This window comes from Stigmatopora nigra, chromosome 22 (genome assembly GCF_051989575.1).
Source record: "Stigmatopora nigra isolate UIUO_SnigA chromosome 22, RoL_Snig_1.1, whole genome shotgun sequence".
Classification (NCBI taxonomy): domain Eukaryota; kingdom Metazoa; phylum Chordata; class Actinopteri; order Syngnathiformes; family Syngnathidae; genus Stigmatopora; species Stigmatopora nigra.
In genome coordinates this window covers 6,168,842-6,192,128 of record NC_135529.1, presented here as the reverse complement: position 1 = coordinate 6,192,128, position 23,287 = coordinate 6,168,842, and the positions used below count along the sequence as shown (strand labels likewise).

The window sequence follows — 23,287 nt, the reverse complement described above, 5'->3', positions numbered from 1 at the left end:
TACCTTGTGTGAACGTAAATGAAAAAAATAAATGACATTGATGGAGAAGAATATTTAAAAGATACTGGTTGTGATGTCCTGTTAACTAAATTGAACTTGTGCCAACTGCAAAGCCATATGGACTTGCTCCACAGGGCATAACCCTCTACCCCTCCAAGCCCACCCTCGGGCAAACCTTGCCACAACATGAGCCTGGAGTAAGCAGATTTGCCCTTGCATTAGTGGTATGGGGGATGTTTTGCATTGGTTTCTATGGGACAACGTTTAGGATTTCACCAGAGATTAAAAATTAATGTCAAGAGACGACGCTCTTTTCCGATTAATGGATGTAATCTTCTTTAAAATAATGGGAAGGGCTTTCAAAAACAAACATGTCAATAGCAGAGGTATAATGACAAAAGGTTTTGTGTATCTTCTTAGGCACACAATATAAAGACAAACATATTTTTTAAATCTATTCAGTTAAATGTATTTCAGGTTGTGAATTGTCAATACATGTATGTATTATATGCGACACTGTTATTTTTTTAACCAATCAGATGAACTGAAAATGTTGATATTGTTCTTATCTTTTCCTCAATTAGAGCTAAATTCTGTTGTGGGGAGGGAGCTGTCAATCTAACTATTGGTTTACAATCAATCAAGACTCCAAATACAAATTGAATTGGAAATTGATGGAATTTATTTATTAGTAATAAAAAACATCTTTTATGAGTAAAATAATTTTTCTCCAGTCTAGTAGAACAAGTAATAAAATAGTACTAGTTCTTCGTTTAATTTTAAAGTCCTAATCTGTCATTCATAAACCGATCGTCTTGAAAATTGTGGTTTTAAAGTAAGTAGTATATACATTTATAACATGTACAGGAAGTTTTTAGAAGTACAAAAAATAAGAACAACATTTGGGAAAACAGCCTTATTGCAGAAACTAAACAATAAAGTTAATATAGGTGCGCATGCGCCATCTTTTGCGCAGCTGTGATCCGCCTCAACTTTGGCTGACGACACCAGGAAGTAATTTGACGGCTGCATGTGAGTAAGCAAAGCGGCATTGGAAGTCAACACGTTTTTGCGACTCTTCTCACCAATGTTGACTTATTGTCATATTGAAGTATCTCCGCTTTATTAACGTAAGTAGCAGCTCGTTTGTCTGCCAAAACACAAAATCACGAGTAGCACAATGCATGTCGCTAGTGTTAAAGTGGTAAAAGTCGGCCACGTGTATATACGCTTATGTGCTGTTTTGTTAAGGATTTAAGATTGCATGTTTTGACACTGAAGTCTAAGGCTTGCTTTTGCCATATTTGCCTTTCAGATGAGCCATTAAACACTTAATTACACTTAAAGTCATTGTCATTGGGTTGTTTATTACTTGGATGTTAAGTTTGCTTTGGCTTTAATTTTTCTGCTTCAGAAAAAAACTTTAAAATGCAGCCCATTTATTTTCATAATCAGCAAAACATTGCTCTGAATTACCAGTTGCACAACATCAGTATTTTTGAAAAAAAAATCAAACATGTTTACTACCCCCACCTTCCATTTGCCCACTGCTTGATTTCTGTAAATTAGATTCTTGGAAAAAGACAGGTTTCTCCACCCCTTTGAGCTAATTTGCATTTGTCCATGAATATATAAGAATATATTACTGCATGTATATAATTTAGGTTCATAGTTCTTCAATGTAAGATCATATAGAAAATGTTTTTGATGTTATAGTTGAATGCTAACTTCTTCAATCAGAGACTTCAACATAAATGGCATGACCTCAATTTCATCTATTTGTTTTGATTTATTTTACTATGTTTAGGGTTAAGGATGGCTGATTCAGGCGCAGGTGATCCCAGTGGTCATCGGACTCCACCCCCAGGACGAGGTGGGAGCAGCCAACTGATGGGTCGCCGAACACCTGCAAGCGTCGCTGCAGGGCGTCTTCCCTCAATGCGTTCTCGAGATCTCACCCTCGGGGGAGTGAAAAAGGTGCGTGTCTCAAAATACCTGAATAAAGCTTCTCTTTTCTGTATCTCTTTATAAACTTCTGTTTTTAATCCCTCCTCCTAGAAAACATTTACACCAAACATTATTGGGCGCAAAGTTAAAGAAGAGTAAGTTCACCGTAGTCGAAGTTCACCATCAGATCTGAATCTAACTGTTGATCTTGCTTTAAAGTACCAAAGATGATGGCGGGCAAAGGAGGGAAAGAAGGGATACACCCCGAGGCAGAGGTCCAAGAGAAAGAGGCCGAGGCAGGGGTAGGGGGCACCCGGAGACCATCCAGTCCCACTCCATTTTTGAGCAGGGTCCGGCAGAGATGGCCATCCGAAAAAAAGGTGAGCAAACATAGATCTTTTGCAACTGCTTCTTTGTTAGTTTGAATGCCGAACTAACTATCTTTGTTCAATAGGTTATGAAAGCGAACGTGATGCCCCAAGCACAGGCCCATCCGCCATCATCAATATTAAAAAGGAGTATAGAGAAACTGAAGAAGAAACTAAAGCAATAATTCTCAAGCTGGAAAAAGATAGTGTGATTATCATTTAAGAGTTATATTGATTCTTTTAAAGGTTCACAGTTGGTCTTTTCCATTGACATGATTGCTCTTTCAGTTCATAGATGATCCATTTCTCAGGGGCGAACAGAGAAGCTGCCCAGTTCAACTTCCTCTTGCTGTGTCGGGATGGGGTTTCCAGGAGGAATTCAGTGCTCCAAAAATAAAAATTGAGAAAATGGAGGAGGACGACGAACCAATGGAACCTGCATTAGAAAGTACTTTGCATATTTATACTATACACTTGATCGCATACAGTATTTAGGTTACATAAACGGCCTAAAAAGTAGTCTTAAAGCTCCTCATCCACACTGTTAAAACACATTTAAGGTACAAATGTGCAAGTAAATACACTCATCAATCAATATTTGAAGAGCTGATTTAATGTCTCCACAAGAGGGTGCAAATGTCCCCATAAAATGGGGAATGGCATATAGAAAATATCAAATGTTCTAATAACATAACATGGTATGTAAAGTTTGTGCGATTCCATAATAGCCAATTATGTTTTTTTATTATTTTAGTGAAACAAGAGGAGGAAGAAGTTAAGAAGCCTGAGTGTACTTTCAAGCCGCCTCCCCTCCCTGAGCCGGACGTTCTGCCGGATCTTCTTCACAGGTGGAGTCTGAGCAAAGGTGAGGAGCTGTTTTTCATTCAGCTGCCCGACACGTTGCCTGGCCAGCCGCCTACCCAAGAGTTCAAGCCAATAAAAACTGAGGTGCAGTCTGCGGATGGTCAGTCTGTCCTTCTGAAAACAGAGTCTCAGGTACATAAAGGTCATCCCTATATAGAAGTACTATCAGAGTTTTTGTCTAAGATTAATTTGATTATTATTATTATTTTTTTTTTACAGGAGGAGACAAGTGAAGATGACGGCTGTTATTTAAAAGATCTGCGGGAGGGTTTTGTTGGAAAGATGCTTGTACGAAAGTCCGGTAGGGTGCAGCTCATCATGGGACAGGTTACACTGGACGTCTCCCTGGGTGCTTCATGTGCTTTCCTTCAGGTATGACAGAAGATGGTGTGTTCTGTGTTCTGCTGCATTTTCTACTGCCCTGTTGTTTAATTCTAGAACTCATGAGTTGAAATGCCATCCCATGTTTGTCTTTTTGATTTTTTGCAGGAACTGGTTTCTGTTGACACAGAGGGACGAAGAGGCAACATGACTGTTTTAGGGAAAGTGAAACACAAAATGGTTTGCTCGCCAGACTTTGAATCACTGTTGGCGAGTAGGTGATGACTGGTGCCCTTCAAGGTTTTGATTTGCCCTGCTGTGCCATATGAAAGTTTGCCTAAACACTTAACAAAAGACTTGGAACAAAGCCAAAAGTTCATTGTTGCTCAAAAGGACAATAATTTAGTGCTTTGCTATTTATTCAGTTACATTAGTCTACATCTAGGGTATGATAAATGAGCTGTACATGGATGTAAATGTGTGAATAAAAGTTTTCTTTCTCTAGATAAGTTCTTTTTATTTCATTTTTTTTTTTAACCCAAATAAACGAACTTCCATTTTTACAAAATACTGGTCACCCTTCCTGGCTTTATCCCCCCTGGAATCGCAGGGTGTGCTGCAAGTTATCCAATCCAACCCAATTTATCCCAGCTGATTTCGGGCCAGAGGCGGGCGACACCCTAATTTGGTGGCTAGCCAATCGCAGCCGTAGTAACATGAGTGTGAATATTATTACCTCTTCCAAAATAGCCACACAATAATATTCAGCCAGCTATGGTGTAATGCCTTGTAGTTGGCCATGGTAACCAGGGAGTGTCGCTGTAGAGTTTGGTTTGCCCGGGACTGTTTTTACGCACGTAGCGCCCACTAGTGGCCCATTGTCTATTCGCGTTGTCCGCCGGGTGGAGTTTGGCTTTAGTGTGCTGGACAAAGACAAGAGATGGACTGGTGTCGCAGGTGGGTCTATTAGTCATTATTTCAACCTTTTTTCCCCTGTCTTCCTGCTACTGTTTGAGGGCTTGACAAACAATCACACCATCCATGCTCCCAACAAAAGCTTGGCTCAGCACTTTATTCTCAATCGGGGCCGATAGCAAAAGCTAACCCGATGAAACCACGCTTTGGATCTAAACCAATGCAGCATATGGCTATCGCTTTAGTTCCCGGAATTACTTCTGATGGCTTAGCGGACACCCCCGTCTCTTGAACGACACATGTCAGTGTTCGAGAACCTTTATTTACGTTGGTACTATGTCGAAATCGCGTGTCAAGTGTTAGCTGTATGCCTGTTGTTGAAGAAGCTAGCTGTGCCTGGATCTTGTCGTCAATCGTCCCGTTGAATCATCAGCAGAGGAGAAGTGGGCCTCCGATAAACTGTTATCTTCTTCACAACGTTTAAACTCAAACGATTTGGACGTCTATCGTCGTCAATGGCAGCGAATGCGTCAAGTACTCAAAGCCTAGTAAGTCGCTAGAATGCAAGTTTGCCAACATCATTAAGTACTAAGTAACTAAACTAAAGCGAGTATAACAGACATTCAGACTCATTGTATAATGACAATAAAGGCATTCAATTAAATTCAATCAAATACTTTGGAATAATCATCATTTTTTTTATTCTTTCCAGGCCAACTTCTCACTAAGAAACTCAACTGGTTCCTCACCACAGAAGAGAAATCAGCCAAGTCCAGCTGTTTTATTCTTTACATCCTCCCCAATGGGACATTTGCTATAGCAGCAAGGACATCTGGAATTGGACACATTTGGACGGATGGGGGGAGTTTCTTCTTTAATATTGCCTGCCATGACAGTGTTAAGATGAGCCCCGATTCTCTACGCAGTGAGATGAAGCCCCATCTTATGAAGAACGTGTGTTGACACCAGATAAGGGCCATTTTGGGCCAAAGAGTGGAGCTCGAGGCTTGTTCTCCACTCGTCTGACTTGGATCAAGAAGAACTCCTTCATCATGGAGCTGTTTTTTAATCCTTTTGACAGCTTGGTGTGTATCCTCCTGGGTATCTCCTTGACTGTCTGGTTCACACTGCTCCTCGTCTTCATACTCGTGCCGGCCATCTTTGGGGTGTCTTTTGGGATCAGACGTCTTTACATGAAGTCGTTGTTAAAGATCTTTGAGGTAAGAACTTTCATCTGAATTGTGTACCCGGGAAGCAGAGAGCTTTCTGAAATGGTAACATGTATGAATTATAGGACATTTTGAAAATATAACTTTGGGGTGGTTGTTATTGTACCAATAGGAATCATGCAACCACTGGTAATGGGTTTCAGTGGTGGATATGGATTAACATTACAGCCAGCTGTTATGTAACCTTCGGGGTTGGAGTGCGTCACTAACTATAGTCTGTCTGTCAAAGGTTCAGCTGCTTTAAATACACCAAACTGTTGCCTTCCTCTGTAAACCATCATTTTTTTAATACAGTTGCTTTGGTTTAAAATTCTAATGGTATATTAATGGAGAAAACTGATAGCAGATTGCCAAATGAGTGAGCCCAGGGGAATTTGGGGTGATTTCCTCAGGTCAAAATTCCTGGAGAGAAAAAATTCCAAGTGTGCAAAGGGACAAAAGGTCACAAGCTGTAATAAGATGAGTGAATGTTTCATGGCTTGCACAAGATTACAACATTCAATTCTTCTTCTTATACTAACTGTTAAAGGTTTGACCATATTAATTATCTACATAAAGTGCTTGTTGGGAATTGCCTTTTTGTTTAGTTGAAAAAAAGCTTTGAAATAGAAAGCTTTTCTATCTAATATATGATAGTCAAAGCATTTTTTTCAACTTTGCCAGAGGGCATAAAATTCCTGTGTTTTTGGTTTTCACTGCTTGCCCTTCCTTACAGTCACAAAACTTTCTTACAATTGCCATACTAAAATGTATCACACATTATGTTGTACAATCATTACCGTGTGCACTTTTTTGACTCAAACCAAAGTGAACATTGTGTACTTTTTCTCCCCCTGAGTTGAAGTAACTCCTTGTTTTCAAACTTGTAGACTTTGTGGTATCTTTAGTTCTGCTTGAATGTCACTCTGACCATAACAAAGTGAGATTAAGGTCAGAGACTCAAAAAAATGGTCAAACCTTCTGGCTTTTCTGTGTCAAAGTAGTGAACAATGCATACATTGTATACATACTTTCAACCCAGTCTTTTTTGCAGGTGTAAATGGAAGAAAAATGATTTTATTATAACTTATACTGTTGAATTCTAAATGTGGCAAATCTACATTCCAACAATGTTTTAAATCTTCTCTCCTCTGGTATCTACATTTTTTTTAGTGGGCTACACTGAGGATGGAGAGAGGAGCCAAAGAAAATAATCATCCCTTGTATAAACCCTACTCCAACGGTGAGTTAAAATATTATTTGTAATCATTGTTTTACTTCTTCTTGTTAGTATTTCTGACATCTCCATCTTTTGGATGAGTCTAGCTATCATTGCAAAACATCCTACTTCCTTGGAAGAAGAGATCAAGGAGATTAGGCGTAGCGGCAGTAACAAAGACTTGGACTCAGCACCTGAGTTCGAGATGTCGGACATCTTCTATTTTGCACGAAGAGGCGTGGAGAGCATCATGGATGACGAGGTCACCAAGCGCTTCTCGGCAGAAGAGTTGGAGTCTTGGAACCTGCTGACACGCAGCAACTACAACTTCCACTATATCAGCCTGAGGCTGACTGTGCTGTGGGGATTGGGCCTGCTCATCCGCTATGGCATCCTTTTACCTCTCAGGTAATCATAAATAAAAGCCAATAAGATATTATTTCAAATGTCATCAATAACATGCATCTTGTTTTTTTTCAGGGTAACCTTGGCCTTCACTGGTGTTGGCCTCTTGGTATTTCTCACTTCTCTTATAGGCTTCCTACCCAATGGAAGGTAGGTGTGACCAAATAAATATTTTCACGGATGTGTACTGCTTTGTAGAAACAGGATTGAACAGGACTCAATTTCTGTTGTATTTCTAGGATAAAGAGCATCCTCAGTGAAAAGGCTCACCTCATGTGCAACAGAATATGTGTCAGAGCTCTGACTGCTATCATAACATACCATGACAGGTAAAAACAAATGCTGGGAGTTGAATAAATATCATTGGCATGGGTTGGAGTATAAAAACAGAGCTTCATATGGGCAAAAATGTATTCATGCACAAGTGACAAATCACCTTAAAAGCAATGTCACTTCAGTATTTTTATTTGTGCACCAGTATGTCACGAAGGAGTCATTTAACATGATTCTTCCAGCCCTGCATTTCTCAGTTGAGATGGTGTTTTCAGGGTTTGAAGGTTCCAAATGTTTAGGTCTTGCCCTTGTGTGCCTTTACAAGTTTATTTTTTCTCTTTCTTTTGGAATAATAGTTTCTTCCTGGCAGAGTGTTTTTTTTTCTGCCTATGTGAAGTACTTTTTTTATGATACATTGTTCACAAGGTCTTTGGCTTTCGTTCTTGGCTCATTATGGGCATTTTGGGCAAAAGCACTTTCATCTTTAGGACACAGAAATCCTTCCTTTGTTGGGTGGTAAATGGCTGTTTGAATTTCCATGTTTTTGTACGTGTCTTTTAAGTGTCTGAATAGATGAATTGGGAACCTTTAAGTAAGAGTAGCTGGAGTAGAGTAGGTGTGGCTTTCAGGTAGCATTTTTTGCACTGTGTTTATCTAAGGGCGGGGCGCTTTGAGGATTGCACGTGACTGTCAAATTTGTTTATGGTTCTTAAGCAAACGAACAAGCCTGTGTCCTTTTCTGAACATAATGTAATCTGTAGTTAATTCGGATTTATGAGTTTAACAATGAAAAGCTGTGGCACATACACATGTTTGCTTGCAGTGTTAACAAGCTTTCATGTCAATTACAAATATATGGATCACCACAGCCATTGTGACCGACTGTTCAATTTGCCTTGTTAAATTATAGAATATTAAGACTGACTGTTTCCACATTTATCAAGTTTTTTTTCATCTGATTTTTCTCACTCTCTCTGTAACTCAATTTGCTGAAACAAAGATTGATAAGGCCTGTTGAAAAAGTCAAATGATTTGCTCCGTATAACCACTTTTTTTAACCACAACATTCTTGCGGTTAACTGTGCCCTCATGACTTTCTACCACTTGGAGTTATTGATGAATCCTGTTGCTTTTTACTTTTGTAGTGAGAATAAACCCAAAAACGGAGGAATATGCGTCGCCAACCACACTTCACCCATCGATGTCATCATTTTAGCCAGTGATGGCTGTTATGCAATGGTAATTGTTGACTTTTTTTTTCATTACCTGTTCAATTTAGAAAATTTTCCAAAGTTGTATACCTAGAGGCCTTTACATGTCTAACATTGTGTGTTTACCTTATCTGTCAGGTGGGCCAAATTCATAGAGGCTTGATGGGAATCATTCAGCGATCCATGGTAAGAGCCTGCCCACACATTTGGTTTGAGCGCTCAGAGGTCAAAGACAGACATCTAGTGGCCAACAGGTAAAATACCATTATTGCCATATTGCATTTCAAATTCAATCCAAATTCTAAAATTCACTGAAAATAATGGACTTGTATTCTTCTCTCTGCAACTTAGGCTGAGCGACCATGCACAAGATAAATCCAAGCTTCCTATTCTCATATTCCCAGAAGGTGAGTTTATTTTCATTTTTTCCCTCTTAAAAGACCTTGTAAGTCAACACAGATTTGTTGTATCTTAACATATTTTTCTACCAGGTACATGCATTAACAACACATCAGTTATGATGTTTAAAAAGGGCAGTTTTGAAATTGGCGGGACAGTGTACCCTGTCGCTATCAAGGTATGACAAATGTCTTCTTAATTTTTTTTAACCGTAATGTAGTCTAATATAACTAATGTGTTGATACCTTCTGTACAGTATGATCCCAGATTTGGAGATGCCTTCTGGAATAGCAGCAAATTTGGAATGGTCAACTACCTGTTACGTATGATGAGCAGCTGGGCTATTGTCTGCAGTGTGTGGTACCTCCCTCCCATGTCCTTAGAGGTATGGCTCTGACTTGTTCTATTAAATCATGTAAATATGATTGGTTGCCCTTGCACTCTTACACGTATCAATATTTTCCAAAGGAAGGAGAGGACGCTGTACAGTTTGCCAATCGGGTAAAAGCAGCCATTGCGAGACAAGGAGGATTAGTGGATCTTTTGTGGTATGACAATATTATTGGATTTATTTTTCTCTCGGTAAGATGAGGGACTAATAAACACTATTTTTTAGGGATGGAGGCTTGAAGAGAGGAAAGGTAAAAGATACTTTTAAGGAGGAACAGCAAAAGCTCTATAGTAAAATGCTGGTCGGCACACAAGAAGATCGCAGTCGCTCCTGAGAGATTTGCGAGGAGGTGGATCGGCTCCAAAGTTTCACAGGGAGGCCATGACTACAAATGAAGTCAGCTGTGCACCCTCCAGAGTTGGGGTTCCTGGACTTTTCTCTGCCTCACAAATAAGTGTGCAATTTGCAGCGTTTTATCAGGTCAATTGGGAGTTTGGGCGAAACAAGCCTCGCCTGTAGTAGAATGGAAAAATATTGGCATGATCTATGATGGAGCCATTTTTTGCTCGTGGTTAAGAAAACACTTGTAATTTATCTGTTCAGTTTTTGTCTCTTTTGTAATTTACTTTTGTTTGTATTTCGGTTACATGTTAAGATAATCCTGCTTTTAACAGGGTGTATATAACAGAGTTATTAAGTAAAAAGAAGAGGTCATCTTTTGAGAGTTTGCATGGCTGGCTTGTGTCTGACATGATGCCAGCTTTTGTTACATGTATAACTATTTTTATGAGCTTTTTTCCAAAATCTTGTACTTTAAGCTTTGTGTTTTACATGGAGCTTTGTATCCACCTGACTACAACAGCAGTAATTGTTGTTGCTAAACTCTTGCTGATGGTTCTTTTTTTTCCATGGAGTGTATAAATGCTCACATTGTGAAGTGGAAATATGGCTGCTAAAGATGGCTTTTGGCAATTCATATCATACTTGTGATGGCCACAGCTCAATCAGCATTGCCCTAGGTGAACAGTTAATTGCAAGTTTAAACAATTACAAGACACTTGGAATAAAGAGCAGCTAATATTCCTGTTATTTGCTAACCGACTTTTTTTTTGGCCACTCATTGGTTGAAACTAACAACACATTTCTGTGGTTTATTTTAACTCAACTACAAAGGCTATTTTTGCAATTTCCCATGCTTTGGTGAGCTCTGCCCCAGTTGGCAGAAGCGGGAGGAAAAAACTACTAGCTTTAGTTTGGCTTCATTCAAGATTAATGAACCATTTAGATTGTGTGAAACGTTCATAAGAAAATCTTCAAGAATGTCAGCAAGAATTTGTGTTTAACAATGGATTTATTTAAACCACAAAGTTTCTATTCAAATAAGACATTTTACTTGTGACAAAACATTGCAAGATTCTCATTTGAAAATCTGGAACACTTCTCAAAACATTTGTCAATGCACTTTCCTCCACCCCTTTTTTAGACATGTTATTACAACCCTGAATTCATTTTGTTACCACTGGTAGAGAATAAAGTGTGCTCTGCTGGGACAAAATGGTGATAGAAATGGTCGTGGTTGAACAGCTCTTAACAGCACTATGGTAACCATGATGGAAGCCAAAACTACACTAAGGGTTTCATGACTATTAAATCCAACACCATTTGGTTTGAATACTAAACCTTTATGTACAACCACTGTTATGTTTTTGGCTTCCACATAGTGATGGCGTACTGATATGCAATGTAGGAAACTGTGGCCACACTCCAATTAATCCTTTGTAGGGCTTTTGTTTAAATCATCGGCTGCCACTGACTAAAACATGTCACCCCTTTTAATTAGGTGGGATTGACAGGGAACTAGTCCTCCTAATTTAAATGAGTTGGACATGTATTGTTGTCAATGGGAGGGAATGAATTAACAGTAAAAATTCTTTATTTTGAAAATGGTGAACTTCATTTCTTTTTTTACATTAAAAAAGCAAAGGAGAAATGGTAAATATTCTCAATTTAAAACATGCCTGTATACATTCTAAATGTTTATATTTTTCATTAAAAAAATGAAAAAACAACTAATATAAAAATATGCTCTTTTACCAATTAAACAGTATATATTTCTTATTTTCATTGTAATTGTCCTGTTAACATTTTTTTAATTTATAATTTTTGCACAAACATGAAAAACCTTAATTAGTTTTAAGTTAAACTTAATATAAAAAAAAAGTAGCGTAGGATGCTTCATTCACATTTTTGATAGAAGAAACAAACTACTTCCTGTTTTATTTCATCACGGGTGTGTTTGTGGTTACGCGAATGGAGCGTTCAAAATCTCCTGTATTTTCTACGCGTCTCTGTAACCAACAGAACAGATGTTTTCCCCCGCATATGTTGAAAAGCACGTTAACTTGACTTATATGGGCTTGGCACGTTCTGTCAACAAATTGACAACTTGACGCAGCTCGTTGTGCATGTTTTTGTTTGATTTAGTGACTACAAGACGACTTTAAAGGTGCGCTGCTCAGAAATGGGCGGAGCGCCAATGTTCTTTTAACGCAACACGACTTGGTCTTTCTTGCTGTCAGTGTACACTAGTTGGTCACTGTGATCATCTATATAATTTATCTTACAGTAGCTTTGGCTTAATCAGTTTGTTTCAGGACTACTTTGGAGATTCTCAAAATAAGAAAAACCTTCTGAATGAGTGCCTCCTGTGCTCGATCATGGCATTGAGCGCCTCTGCTGCGTTTGACTTGTGTGCAAACAAGTTGGACCAGAGAGCTGCACAAGATCATTCTACTGCAATGCCAGTTTATTTTAAGCGCTAACTACTCCGGTTCTCACAATAAGCCTTTCTAATCTGCTGAGGAAGTCGCTTATAGGCCTCATCGGGTAGGAGATTTTCAAGTCTGGGTGTGTTTTGTGACCGGACCATGGAGAGACACACCGAGGTGCTTCTTGTCACCGCAAATGTCGGCTCACTCTTCGACAATGTAAGTATATAACCTTCCCCGATCTTGCTTGTCTGCAACAAAATGCACGTAAATCAGCCCGAATATATGAATACATGTATGTTATCAATATGTCTTTAGGCCAAATTGTCTTGTTACTATACACTTCGAATAGGCGCATTTCATTTCACCTTTACGTCACGCTTTGTCGTCACGCGTAGACTTATGTGGATTGACTTATGAGTTCATCCAAGACGTTTCAAAGTGGTTTTATGAGAGTGTTTTTGGTGCAGAACGTTTTCAAGCCACTGGCTGCCATTGACAGTGCTAGACGTCCAAGCCATTTGGAGGAAGCTTTGCAGCTTCCCAGTTTCATCTAGCTGTCATGGTCATTTAAATTTTCAGGAGAAGGATGAGAGCAGGCACATTGATGTCCATAGAACTCGAAAAAGTCGATTAACTAGCTGGTTACCGGACATCTTGGGTCTCACGAACAGCTTTGCACGTCATGACTTGTGCGTGCTTATGTCACAAATTGCAACATCGCAACTTGAGTTTTTACCACATATCTGGACACATTTATTTACAAACTCTATTGTTTCTATTATGACTTTGCTTAAATAAGAGCTCATTTCATCTTTTTTTTTTCGGAGCCCCTTTTTTTTCTGGTGTTGGGGCCCATCCCAGCTGACTTCGGGCCAGAGGCAGGGGACACCCCAAATTGGTGTCCAGCCAATCGCAGGGCACAAGGAGACAAACAACTATTCACGCTTACACTCATACCTAGGGGCAATTTATAGTGTCCCATCAGCCTACCATGCATGTCTTTGGAATGTGGGGGAAGTCAGAGTACCCAGAGAAAACCCACACAGGGAGAACCTGCAAACTCCACACAGGTGGACCGATCTGGATTTGAACCCAGGTTCCCCGCTGTAAGGCAGGCCACTCATCATTGTTTTCAATTCCAGAGTCCAGAAAGCTTGTCATTGTTAATCTCTAAAATTCGGAGTAAAATCATTTTCATATTGGTTATCACGAATATTCTCATTGATGGTTTTGTGAATATGACACTGTATCCAAGGTGAAGAACATTCTACATTGCATAGAAACATTTCCAGCTTTTAGTTGTGCCTGAACTGACAAGAGGTCAAGTAATTCGCTGCACTCATGGAAATTTGGCTCAAGTCCATGTTTCCGGGTGCTAGATGGAGTTCCAGTGGAAACATGTTAGATCCCATTGTGGGAGATATGTAAACAGATGATTATCACCACCCAGAGATTTTAGCTTTTCTAGTCGCACAGCGCCTGCCTCCAGATAAGGAAATACTTTAAAATATATCCCAGTTTTCAGGATTTTGGCACAGTTTGTTAACTTTGTTAAACCTTCAAAATATCCTCATTTCATTGCAGTTCTTTCTTTGTGAGTTCAATAAAGCCTAAACAGAAATAAAAATGAACTTACTCATTTGAAAGTAATGTCTAAATAATTTATTTTACATCCTTGTTTAGTTCTTTTGAACCCCTTCCGAAATGTCGGTTGGCTAAAGTAAACAAAGTGATGTAAGTACTGTGATTGCCTGGCAACAACTTCAGGGGGTCTTATGCCCATCGTCAACTGAGGTAGGCTTCAGCACCCCTGCATCCCCCATGTTATGGATAGTGAATGAATATCTTTGTGAAGTGGTGAATTGTAATAATACTCATTGTTTACAGAGTGTGGACAAAAATGTGATGTCCAGTATTTGTATTTTTATGATTTAGACACAGCTCCAAGTTGACATTAAATACTAAAAACTGCATTGCATCTCATTTTTCTAGGTGGGTGAAATTCAAAATGAATGGCTACAGGAGTTATACAAGGTAAGTGTACCTCACACTCCCATTTGTTTAATGTTCTTCTTCCATATAACTTTTTTTAGGGAAGACCAGCAGACATTTTCAAGAGTATAATACAAAAATAATAATATTGTCTGCACAAATCAATCAAACCTGACCTTGTATAATTGATCACACATTTCTAACCTATACTTTCCATATAATATTGTGGAAAACGGATACTATGCTGACTATAGATAAGAAATAAACACATGGCATAGTGTGTCAACTACATGACCAAAAATTTCCACCCTACTGACAATATGGGAAAGACCCTCTTGTGAAATCCACATGTGATTATTTTCCTCAGCCCTCAATTTTGTGTAATATTAACTTTAGGTCTTTGCTTATTGTGTAACAGACCATCCACTCCTACCAGCCACAGTTCATCGCCCTCCACTTTCAGGAGGTGGGAGGGAAAGACTATCTGGTCAACATGGGGTTTGCAGAAGAATTTTTTCGGTAGGAAAAGTGCGCTATTAATAATTGTTCTGTTTATGTTTGTTTTGATCTCCAAAAGGGAGCATCAGAGTTTTGCTAATAGTTGTTTTGCAATTTTCAGGAGCATTGAGTGCAGTGAAGAACTGAAAGATTTTGACAGGCGCTGCATCTATGTGGACAATAAGTTTGAGGCGGAAGAGCGATTCACGGTGAGACAGACAGAAAGGTGGAACAACTGTAACATTGCAGTAGTTCTCAGAATTCTTCTCTAGAGGGGGCCCTTTTCCAGGCTTAGAAAAGAACATTTGCTGAAACAAGGTCTGGTCGTGACAGGCAGAGTAATTGACTCCTTTGGTAAATTGCACTCAATGTGTAAATGACAGTCGTTTAAAAACTAGTGCATATGTTTTCAAATTATTGACTGTGATTATAGGTCAATTGAGGGGTTATCAAGCTTTTGGGGCCCATTCATCGCTTGCAGTTGAATCATTTAACCAGTAATGCCTTCAAAAGTCGACATCGCATTGGTAATATAAAACATATAATATAATTGACATGGTTCAGTCTTCAATGAGAGGTCACTTGCTAGAAATGCTGCACAGATATCATATAGGTATCAACATTTTTTTTTTCAATCACAATGATTTGGAGTAAGATCATGAATTTAGAAAATGAGTTCAAATGAATTATAATTGTCCACCTCCTTTAAAATATAACTAGCCCAGAAACGGATTTTGCATCCCTTCTACTGGCAAACCTGAAAACTACAAAAAACAATTAGCCTGCAAATATTAGGGTTTGTTCAGACCCAAGAAAATAAGCTCCAAAAATGGATGTGTATAGAGCCCAAGAATACATATGGCAAATTTCTATTCTGATTCGTCCCATAAAGGAGGAATTGATAAATGATTGTTCTCACCAGAAAGTACAAGATGAACAAAAATAAAGTGAAAGTGTGATTGCAGTAGTCTAACAAGTTTTTATTCAGGCTAATTGAAAGTACATTACATTAACAAATTCCTATTGAGCCTGTTGTTTTCCATTCTATTGATATAGTCATACATTCATATTGACATATAATGTTTTTCCTTGGTATTTAATCACACAAGATTCCCCTCTTAGAATATCACCTACAGTCCAGTGCCACTTTAGTAACCCTGCGCCATCCCCTCATCTTGCACTTATTTTAGACTGGTGCGACTTATACTCAGGTACAACTTATCGACTGAAAAATACGGTAAATATACCAGATTGCAAAATATTGTATAACCAAGTGTCCCCACTTCACTGGCTAGTCTTTCTTAAACTATTAACCCACACTCCTCCCAGGTGATCCCTTTCCTCGTCATCTGACAGTAGGGTTCAGCGGTCATCCTTGTTGGCTGAAGCGCCACGCATCAAACGGATAAAGTCAATGGCCAGGTGTGCGGATGACAAGCGCAAGTCAATACGTTTAAGTCTAGATTAAAACTATTGATCCCAACCTATTTGTCTACAATAAATAAAGTATGTGTTGGTGGCAGCTGGGACTAAGTTTCCCCCCTGCACCTCAGTCTTCGCACCCTCCACCTTTTGGCCCTGAGAGGAATCGTGCACCCCCCCCAACCCGCTCGTCCACGCTGTGTTGCCTCATTCTCATTTGGTCGGTGCCACCTGTATTGATTTCCAATTTGTTTCCCCCGGGCTTCAGACCATCAGTTACATGGCTGAAAGCGAGAGAGAGAGAGTTTGAGTCTTAGTCCATGTGTGCGGTTCTGCTTTATGATGGGCTGCAAAAGTAAATGGGGTAGACTTGCATGCATTTTCAGTACAAATGGTGTTTTGATAAAAAATCACTTGTGAGTCAATATTTTTTTTATTAAACTGCACACACACCTGATTGATGAAGATAGGTGCTGGCTAGAGTATGTGCAGCAAAGTGTGTGTTTTTTTATTGCACTATTAACACTCATCTAGTACAAATTTCGACCTGTTTGTGCAATGTTTTGGCAAATTGCTTTTATTAATAACCGTCAGTCTGCCCACACTTTAGGCCCAAGTTTGGACAAGCTGCTCCCTAAATGCTGCTCACTCACGCAAATCCCAAAGACACTTCTGTTTTGTTAAATGAGGATAACTTCAGTTCAGATGAGTAATGATGCCTTCTGGGAGAGATCTCTCTTGCTCAGGGCAGTTGTTTGAGGGCATGGTCGGTTTGGTGTCGAGGGGGGGTTGGAAGGGGGCTGTGTTTGGTGTGGTTGGTCTTACTCAGTAGTCTGTCACGCCCCGATCTCCCTGAGCAATGGCTGATTTTTCTTTTTGGCCGCCAGTCCCTTCGAGCGGAGTTGGCAGACAGCGGCAGGCCCATTGCTTAATACCTTTCCAATTGTTTTAATCTTCTGTTTTTATTGATCTCCCGGGACGTGATTAATCAGATCAGTGGAGCAGGCAGTTAGTACATTAAAAATTGTCCGACCATGTTAGGGATGATTGGGTGCTGGAGTGCACATACAGCTAGTTGGGGAGCAAGGGGGTCTAATCGTGGTCTCTTGTGTTATGTGTGCTGTCTGTGGTCGAGTTACAAACAAACATACAATCTTTCAGTATCAGTCTTTTAGCCCGTCTCACACAATGGCTAAACAAACATGTCGGTTCATCTGCTCGGCTGTCAGCTTGAGATGATTTCTGATGTTTTTGTCACCATGTTCGAGTGACTTTTTGCCTTTTGTTCGTGGGTCAATGCTTTTGCAGTTTGTGAAAAAGGTACACTGAGTGCTGAGCAGTGCTGAATTGAAACAGTAAATATTATATGTTCACCAAGTTTCTTATTGCCTTATGACCAATTCTGGACATATACTAACATTTTTTCCAACTTCTATGTGGAAAGTTGTTATGTTTCATTGATTCTTGCAGCTGCAAAAGATGATACTGTGACCGCAATTTACTATCACAATATACTGTAGTAAACATTACATTGCATACGTATTTTTTGCAGCAAGGGTGTGGTTGTAGCCAAATTCAGCCCAAAACTAATAAAATTGGAGCCTGCTTTTGTGGAAAGTTTTGCATATAAAGTAAATATATACACATGTACAATTGAAAGAAAGGACTCTAATTGTGTTGCTTTCGACAGCCGCTTTCTTTCAAGTTAATCAACTGTTTTGAATCTGTTACTGCCTTTTTATTACCTTCATGCCCGATAGCACAATATCTACAACTTATCTTTCAGGCATTGGGCAGCATGTACTTCATCCACAAGTCATTGAAGAACATCCGCCAGTATGACTTTAGTGGTAAGAACGACCTTTCTTGTCATTTAGCAAAATGTAGAACAAAGCTTAAGTTGTGACGAGGCTTTAATCGCTTCAGGCCGCCACCTTTTCGCATTTGCAAAGTGCCCGAATGCTGTCATTTTGCCCCCTTCGTAGTCCAGTCACGTTAGGTGTGAAAAAGCTCCTCCAAAAAGCATATGGAAGAACCATAAACATGATGGAGCTGCCACTTGCTGTTTGCTCCAAACTGATAGTCGCTCACCAAACGTAGTCTAATGGCCGCTTTATAGATCCCCCTCATCACGTATGCCGTACTGATGAGGTTAACACCAGTTTATTGATTGCCGTTTGCATGTTTCCGCACTTTTTTTTTTATCTGACGCCTACCTTTCGCTCCCTCTTTCGTCTTTGCCCCTCACAGTCAAGGATTTTAAAGCAGTGCCGGAACTAGACAAGTACGTGGGCTCCCTGGATGGGGTCAACACTGTGGAAAAAGAAAAATTCCCAAAGAATTTCTGGCCTGATGTGAGTGTTGCTGTGTATTTGTTAGGGTGGGATTAATGTTGGGCCCAATGGGAGATGTGTGGACAAATGAGTCTACTGGGGATGCAGTGGCTGTCTACTCTGACAGGGAGATGAGACAAATTATGGGACTGGATCGATGATGATCTATTTGGCTGCTGTTTAATGACTCTTGCTAATTTGTCTGTGTTGTAGTTCAAGTGGTCCAGGAAGGGCTTCATGAGGACACGTTGGATCATCCACGACCGGTACGCTCTTCCCGACAGTCGTAGTCTAAACATTAGATTGGAATCTGAGCTGAGCTGAGATTCCAATCTGAGATTGAGAGGGATTTGTTCTCAATATAAAATCCACCTATCACAACATTAATGGTTACTGCCTTTAGCACTTTCAGTTTTGTTTTGAGTTAAAAGCTTATCGTTTGTGTATGATTATTATTTTTTTACTCCCCAGTGGACTCGACCTGGTCAATGTCCACCTGTTTCACGATGCCTCCAACCTCATTGCCTGCAATACTAGTCCTTCTATCTACTCTGCCAATCGTAAAAAAGCTCTCCGACACATCATCAACAGGTCTGAAAAGCAACAAAAAAAAAATGGAATCTCTTAAAAAAAGTGCACACACACATAGCAAACTTTAGTTTTAACGTCGACAGCCGGTAATACAGAAATGTTACTGCTTTCAATGTGAATGCTAATGATAAATGAACATTAACTTTATAGATGCTTTTATGGGACTTTCCTGCCATTTCTACACCAAACTGTGCCTAAAGATTTGGACCTTCAAGCTGTGTTCATTTTTTTCTTTTAGAATATCAGACAACTGCCACGCCCCAATGCCTTTCTTCCTGTTTGGAGATTTTAACTTTCGTTTGGATACGCTGAGTCTAGTTCAGGTATGCAGAAACAATTATGGCATATTTGATGAGCTGCACATTTCATATATCCTATTTAACTGAAACTCTTATGCAAACTATCGAGCAGCATCTATCTACATCGGCTGAAGTTCAAACTGTGAAAAAGGACAGCAGTAATGAAGTGCAGAAAATCATTTGTGAGGAGAAGACTGACCGCCAGGTAGTTTCTACATGACTACAACATTCACTAACACCAAGTTTTACTATGCAACTTAGGTTGTTTTCTCACTTCCAGGTTCTTCTGCTAATTGAGGATAAACTGTTCGCCTACCTGTATCAAGCTGCGTTCAGAGAAGACAATGGCAAAGCCGTTAGCTCATTATTTTATTATTATTATTATTATTATTATTATTATTACTATTATTATTATTTGAGTTGGCAAAAAAAATCGGAAGTTGAAAAACAACATTTTGGCTTTTACACATTTTGATTTTTCTCCATCGGATCTTTGAAAGAAAAAAATGTCCCCAAAAAATACCTTCTCTTCTTTGCAGTTGCTAAAATATGACAAGGAAGTCACAGCCTTTAATGATGTTGTTAGAGAAGAAGAAATCCAGTTTCCACCCAGGTGAGACTTTCATCTGACCACAAATTCACAACTGGATGTCTCCTGTTGTTTCTATAAACCTTCATTTCTGATGTTGCCTGCCCCCTCCCAGCTACCCTTACAGTGAAGAGTACACTAAACCCACCCAGTACATGAACACTCGTTGTCCCGCCTGGTGCGATCGGATTTTGATGTCACACAGCGCACAGCAATTCATCGACGGTGTAAGTCACCGCCTGCTTCCTTCAATATCCACTGTAATGACACATTAAATCGCAATCAAGAATAAATAAGTGCAACACAGTTACAGTATTTCCCCAAATCAATAATGCAACATTAATTTAAAGTTGCCAGTGGACTTATTAATGACACATTTTCTTCCCAGGGTGCCAATAGTGAGAGGGGTGTAATTTATGATACAGTGGGCCCTGATGTTTGCATGGGAGATCATAAGGTAAACAAAACACACACGATAGCAGGGCATGAGACAAAAATTCACAAAATCTAAGGCCTATTTGTGTATCTTCAACAGCCTGTTTTCTTATTCTTTGCACTGAAGACAAATGAACATTGACTGGCAAACTTCCCGATGATAAACTAGTAAGTGTGTCCATATTAAACTACTTGAGGCATGTGTAGGAGACAAATTTGTGTGTGTGGGGTGAGTGGGGGGGTTTTAGCGTAAGTGCAGCAATCTTTTTGTGATCCCCAGAGAGACATTAGTTGAACTAAGCTCCAAGTGTGGCCATATGAAGTAAGATAAAGTACCAGCAGGAGACCAGCTCTCCTTTTGTGTCCGTGTGCCATTAGCACATTTCACTGATTTTGTCTTATCTATGCTCTCAACCGTCAATTGGGATCAACGACAAAGCAAACTATTAGTTGGCCTACACGTCCTTCTGGATGGCCGGCTAGGGATAAATAAATTGAAGCAGACACAATATTGGCATTTTTATGGTCATGATTTGGTTTTCTTTTGTTTAAATAATCTGTATTGAGAATGACCTACTTTTGAATGAGGCATTTAGCAGTTGGGATCATTTATATTTGCCCAGATTAGTTTATGAATGGAATGGTTTGGGTTTTGAGTCGGCCATATTAATGTGACAGGGGAGAAAATTTAATTGGTGTATTTAAAGCATGCTTCTTGTTTGTGTGCATTACTTAGATGTAATCAATGAATTCATATTTTTCTTTTCTTTGGGATGTGTAGGTGTGTCTCTTTAAAATACCCACGTTATATTTTTGTGGAACCCAGGCAGCAAAAGTTGACCTTGATACCAGCTCAAGTGAAAAGTTATTTCAAGTTCAAGACCTTCCTGTGACCTTGTTACATTTTTTTTAGCATAAGTAAATATTTACAAACTACCCCAGTTATATGTCAACAAATAATATCTAAACCTTATTATGATTATAGTCCGACAACTTGGATACTGTGTATTTAGAACATATATAATCAGATATAGAATATTTAACTGTATATGTATTTCGTTTTCAATGTTTTAATTTGGCTTTTTACTTTTTTAAATATTAACTTAACCCTTTTTTTATTTACTCTGGTGATTGTGGCTTACATGCTACCAAATATATTGTAATTTATATGTACTGTATGTTGTTTTGAGTGGGGGTGTTTGGGTAGATGTTGGATAGTTAAATAACATGTATCAGATATTTAGTCTCCAAATGTACAGTTTTGCGCACACTTGCAGTTCACGTTTGAAAAGTTTGACACACGTGGAACTAAATCATTTATTTTCTCTCAATTATTATAAAGGTATTGCGTTCAGAATGCGATATGCGGAAACTAGAGAAAACTCAATATAATCCACATAGGATTAAACTCATTATACCACCAAACTCAGTTTATACAATTATTACTTCTAATGTGATTAAGATAAAGCCATGCATTAATTTCTGAAAACATTTATTTTCCTGTTAAAAATTACTCATAATAGTAGAAATGATGGAATTTTGTGGGGGAAGAGGGGGACTGCAAACCAAGTGTTTTTTTCACTTAATGTAGTAGTTAATTGTTCTTTTACATTTATTCACAGCTGTCCTTTTTAAGAGGTTTCATATTTCAGGCCATATACATGTAGCTGTACAGCACATATGTTTACTTCTCATAATAAGATTAAAATGTTTCAGTCGTACTGTCGTTAAAAAGTGAAATGCACTGTGTACCCAAGTTGGATTATTTGTTTTATGAACTGTGGGAACTTGGAAAAATATATTCAAACAAGGGCTGCAAATAGTGTCATTGTTGTAGTAGTAGTAGTAGTGGTAGTAGGGTGCAACTACTTGAATGGGAATGTCACACAAATATTTTGCTTGTGTGGAAATTTCTCTTTTTTTTTTTTGTTGCCAAAAAAAACATTCTGTCCTGAACATCACTCTGATCATTTACAATATATTCATTAAAAATGGTCCTCATTTGCATTAGTGATACAAATGAGTTCTCTGAGTGATATGACCTCCGTCTGCAATTTTCACACAGGAATATTTTTGTTAATACATAGTCATGTTGGAATGAATTGGAACACAGTTGATGTGTATGTCATTGAGGATTTGTTGAGAGGAGAACAAATAAAAAGGCAGCTGGAAAGATGTGTTGACACAGGAATATACACTAATTACCTGCTTTGGGTGGTATATTTTTACCTGTTCAGTTAATTACATCTTATTAAAAACTGTAACAAAAACTAGGTTAAGATGAGGGTGATCAACCTGTAATGCCGGTGTGGCAGTATAAAGGTGTGGTTTGCAATGCAACAGCTACATAAATTGTAATTCATGAATACAATTACCAACTGTTTCCTACCACCTTCCAAAACGGGCAGCTACATACATTATAATTCATAAGAATACACGTTACCAGCTGTTTCCTACCACCTCCTAAAATAGGCATGTATCTTTAATTTTTTTTCCATTTTTAAACGAGTGAACTTTGCTTTTTTTTGGAACATGTGATTGATTATAATTTCAAACATCATTGCTAGAAATACAAATCTTGAAATATTTCACTCAATGTGCACTGAATACATGAGCAAACAAACCATCTGGGAGGAAGAAAATACTGCATCCAAAATTATTAGCAGTTATTTATGTAAAAGCCAAATGGGTTTGTATTTGAATCTAAAATTGCTCAAGAATTTGCAGCTTAAATGTGTTATCTATTTGGTCAAGGGGTTTCTCAACTTGTATTGATTTCTTTTAAATTTGGCCATATACTCACATGAGGGGGAAAAAATAAAAGTTCTTTTTATTT

General features: G+C 38.8%; 3 protein-coding genes across 4 annotated transcripts; all 3 read left to right on the top strand.

The window, feature by feature from the left end:
• Window positions 1-987: 987 nt before the first annotated feature.
• On the top strand, window positions 988-4,009 carry LOC144215431 (DNA-directed RNA polymerase III subunit RPC4-like). Its single transcript, XM_077744356.1, has 9 exons — window positions 988-1,130; window positions 1,808-1,977; window positions 2,059-2,102; window positions 2,167-2,327; window positions 2,402-2,523; window positions 2,604-2,763; window positions 3,070-3,311; window positions 3,399-3,551; window positions 3,669-4,009. The coding sequence occupies exons 2-9, from the start codon at window positions 1,816-1,818 to the stop codon at window positions 3,780-3,782; spliced, it is 1,158 nt and encodes a 385-aa protein (XP_077600482.1). The 5' UTR covers window positions 988-1,130; window positions 1,808-1,815; the 3' UTR covers window positions 3,783-4,009.
• Window positions 4,010-4,293: 284 nt separating this feature from the next.
• LOC144215430 (glycerol-3-phosphate acyltransferase 4-like) lies at window positions 4,294-10,610 on the top strand. 2 transcript variants are annotated; one of them, XM_077744354.1, is made up of 13 exons: window positions 4,294-4,457; window positions 5,128-5,635; window positions 6,797-6,866; window positions 6,950-7,250; window positions 7,323-7,397; window positions 7,487-7,576; window positions 8,666-8,759; window positions 8,870-8,985; window positions 9,083-9,138; window positions 9,223-9,308; window positions 9,387-9,515; window positions 9,599-9,678; window positions 9,747-10,610. In XM_077744354.1, exons 2-13 carry the CDS (start codon window positions 5,468-5,470, stop codon window positions 9,853-9,855), a joined length of 1,374 nt encoding a protein of 457 aa, XP_077600480.1. In that variant the 5' UTR covers window positions 4,294-4,457; window positions 5,128-5,467; the 3' UTR covers window positions 9,856-10,610. The 2 variants fall into 2 exon arrangements, with proteins under 2 accessions (XP_077600480.1, XP_077600481.1); XM_077744355.1 differs by lacking the exon at window positions 4,294-4,457 and adding an exon at window positions 4,508-4,963.
• A 1,455-nt stretch (window positions 10,611-12,065) lies between these two features.
• Window positions 12,066-22,652, top strand: LOC144215871 (inositol polyphosphate-5-phosphatase A-like). The gene is made up of 16 exons (XM_077745061.1): window positions 12,066-12,508; window positions 14,285-14,326; window positions 14,703-14,803; window positions 14,904-14,991; window positions 17,991-18,054; window positions 18,455-18,558; window positions 18,751-18,803; window positions 19,009-19,128; window positions 19,367-19,451; window positions 19,540-19,632; window positions 19,708-19,782; window positions 19,967-20,040; window positions 20,132-20,243; window positions 20,405-20,473; window positions 20,552-20,619; window positions 21,233-22,652. Exons 1-15 carry the CDS (start codon window positions 12,449-12,451, stop codon window positions 20,591-20,593), a joined length of 1,182 nt encoding a protein of 393 aa, XP_077601187.1. The 5' UTR covers window positions 12,066-12,448; the 3' UTR covers window positions 20,594-20,619; window positions 21,233-22,652.
• The last annotated feature ends 635 nt before the right edge of the window (window positions 22,653-23,287 follow it).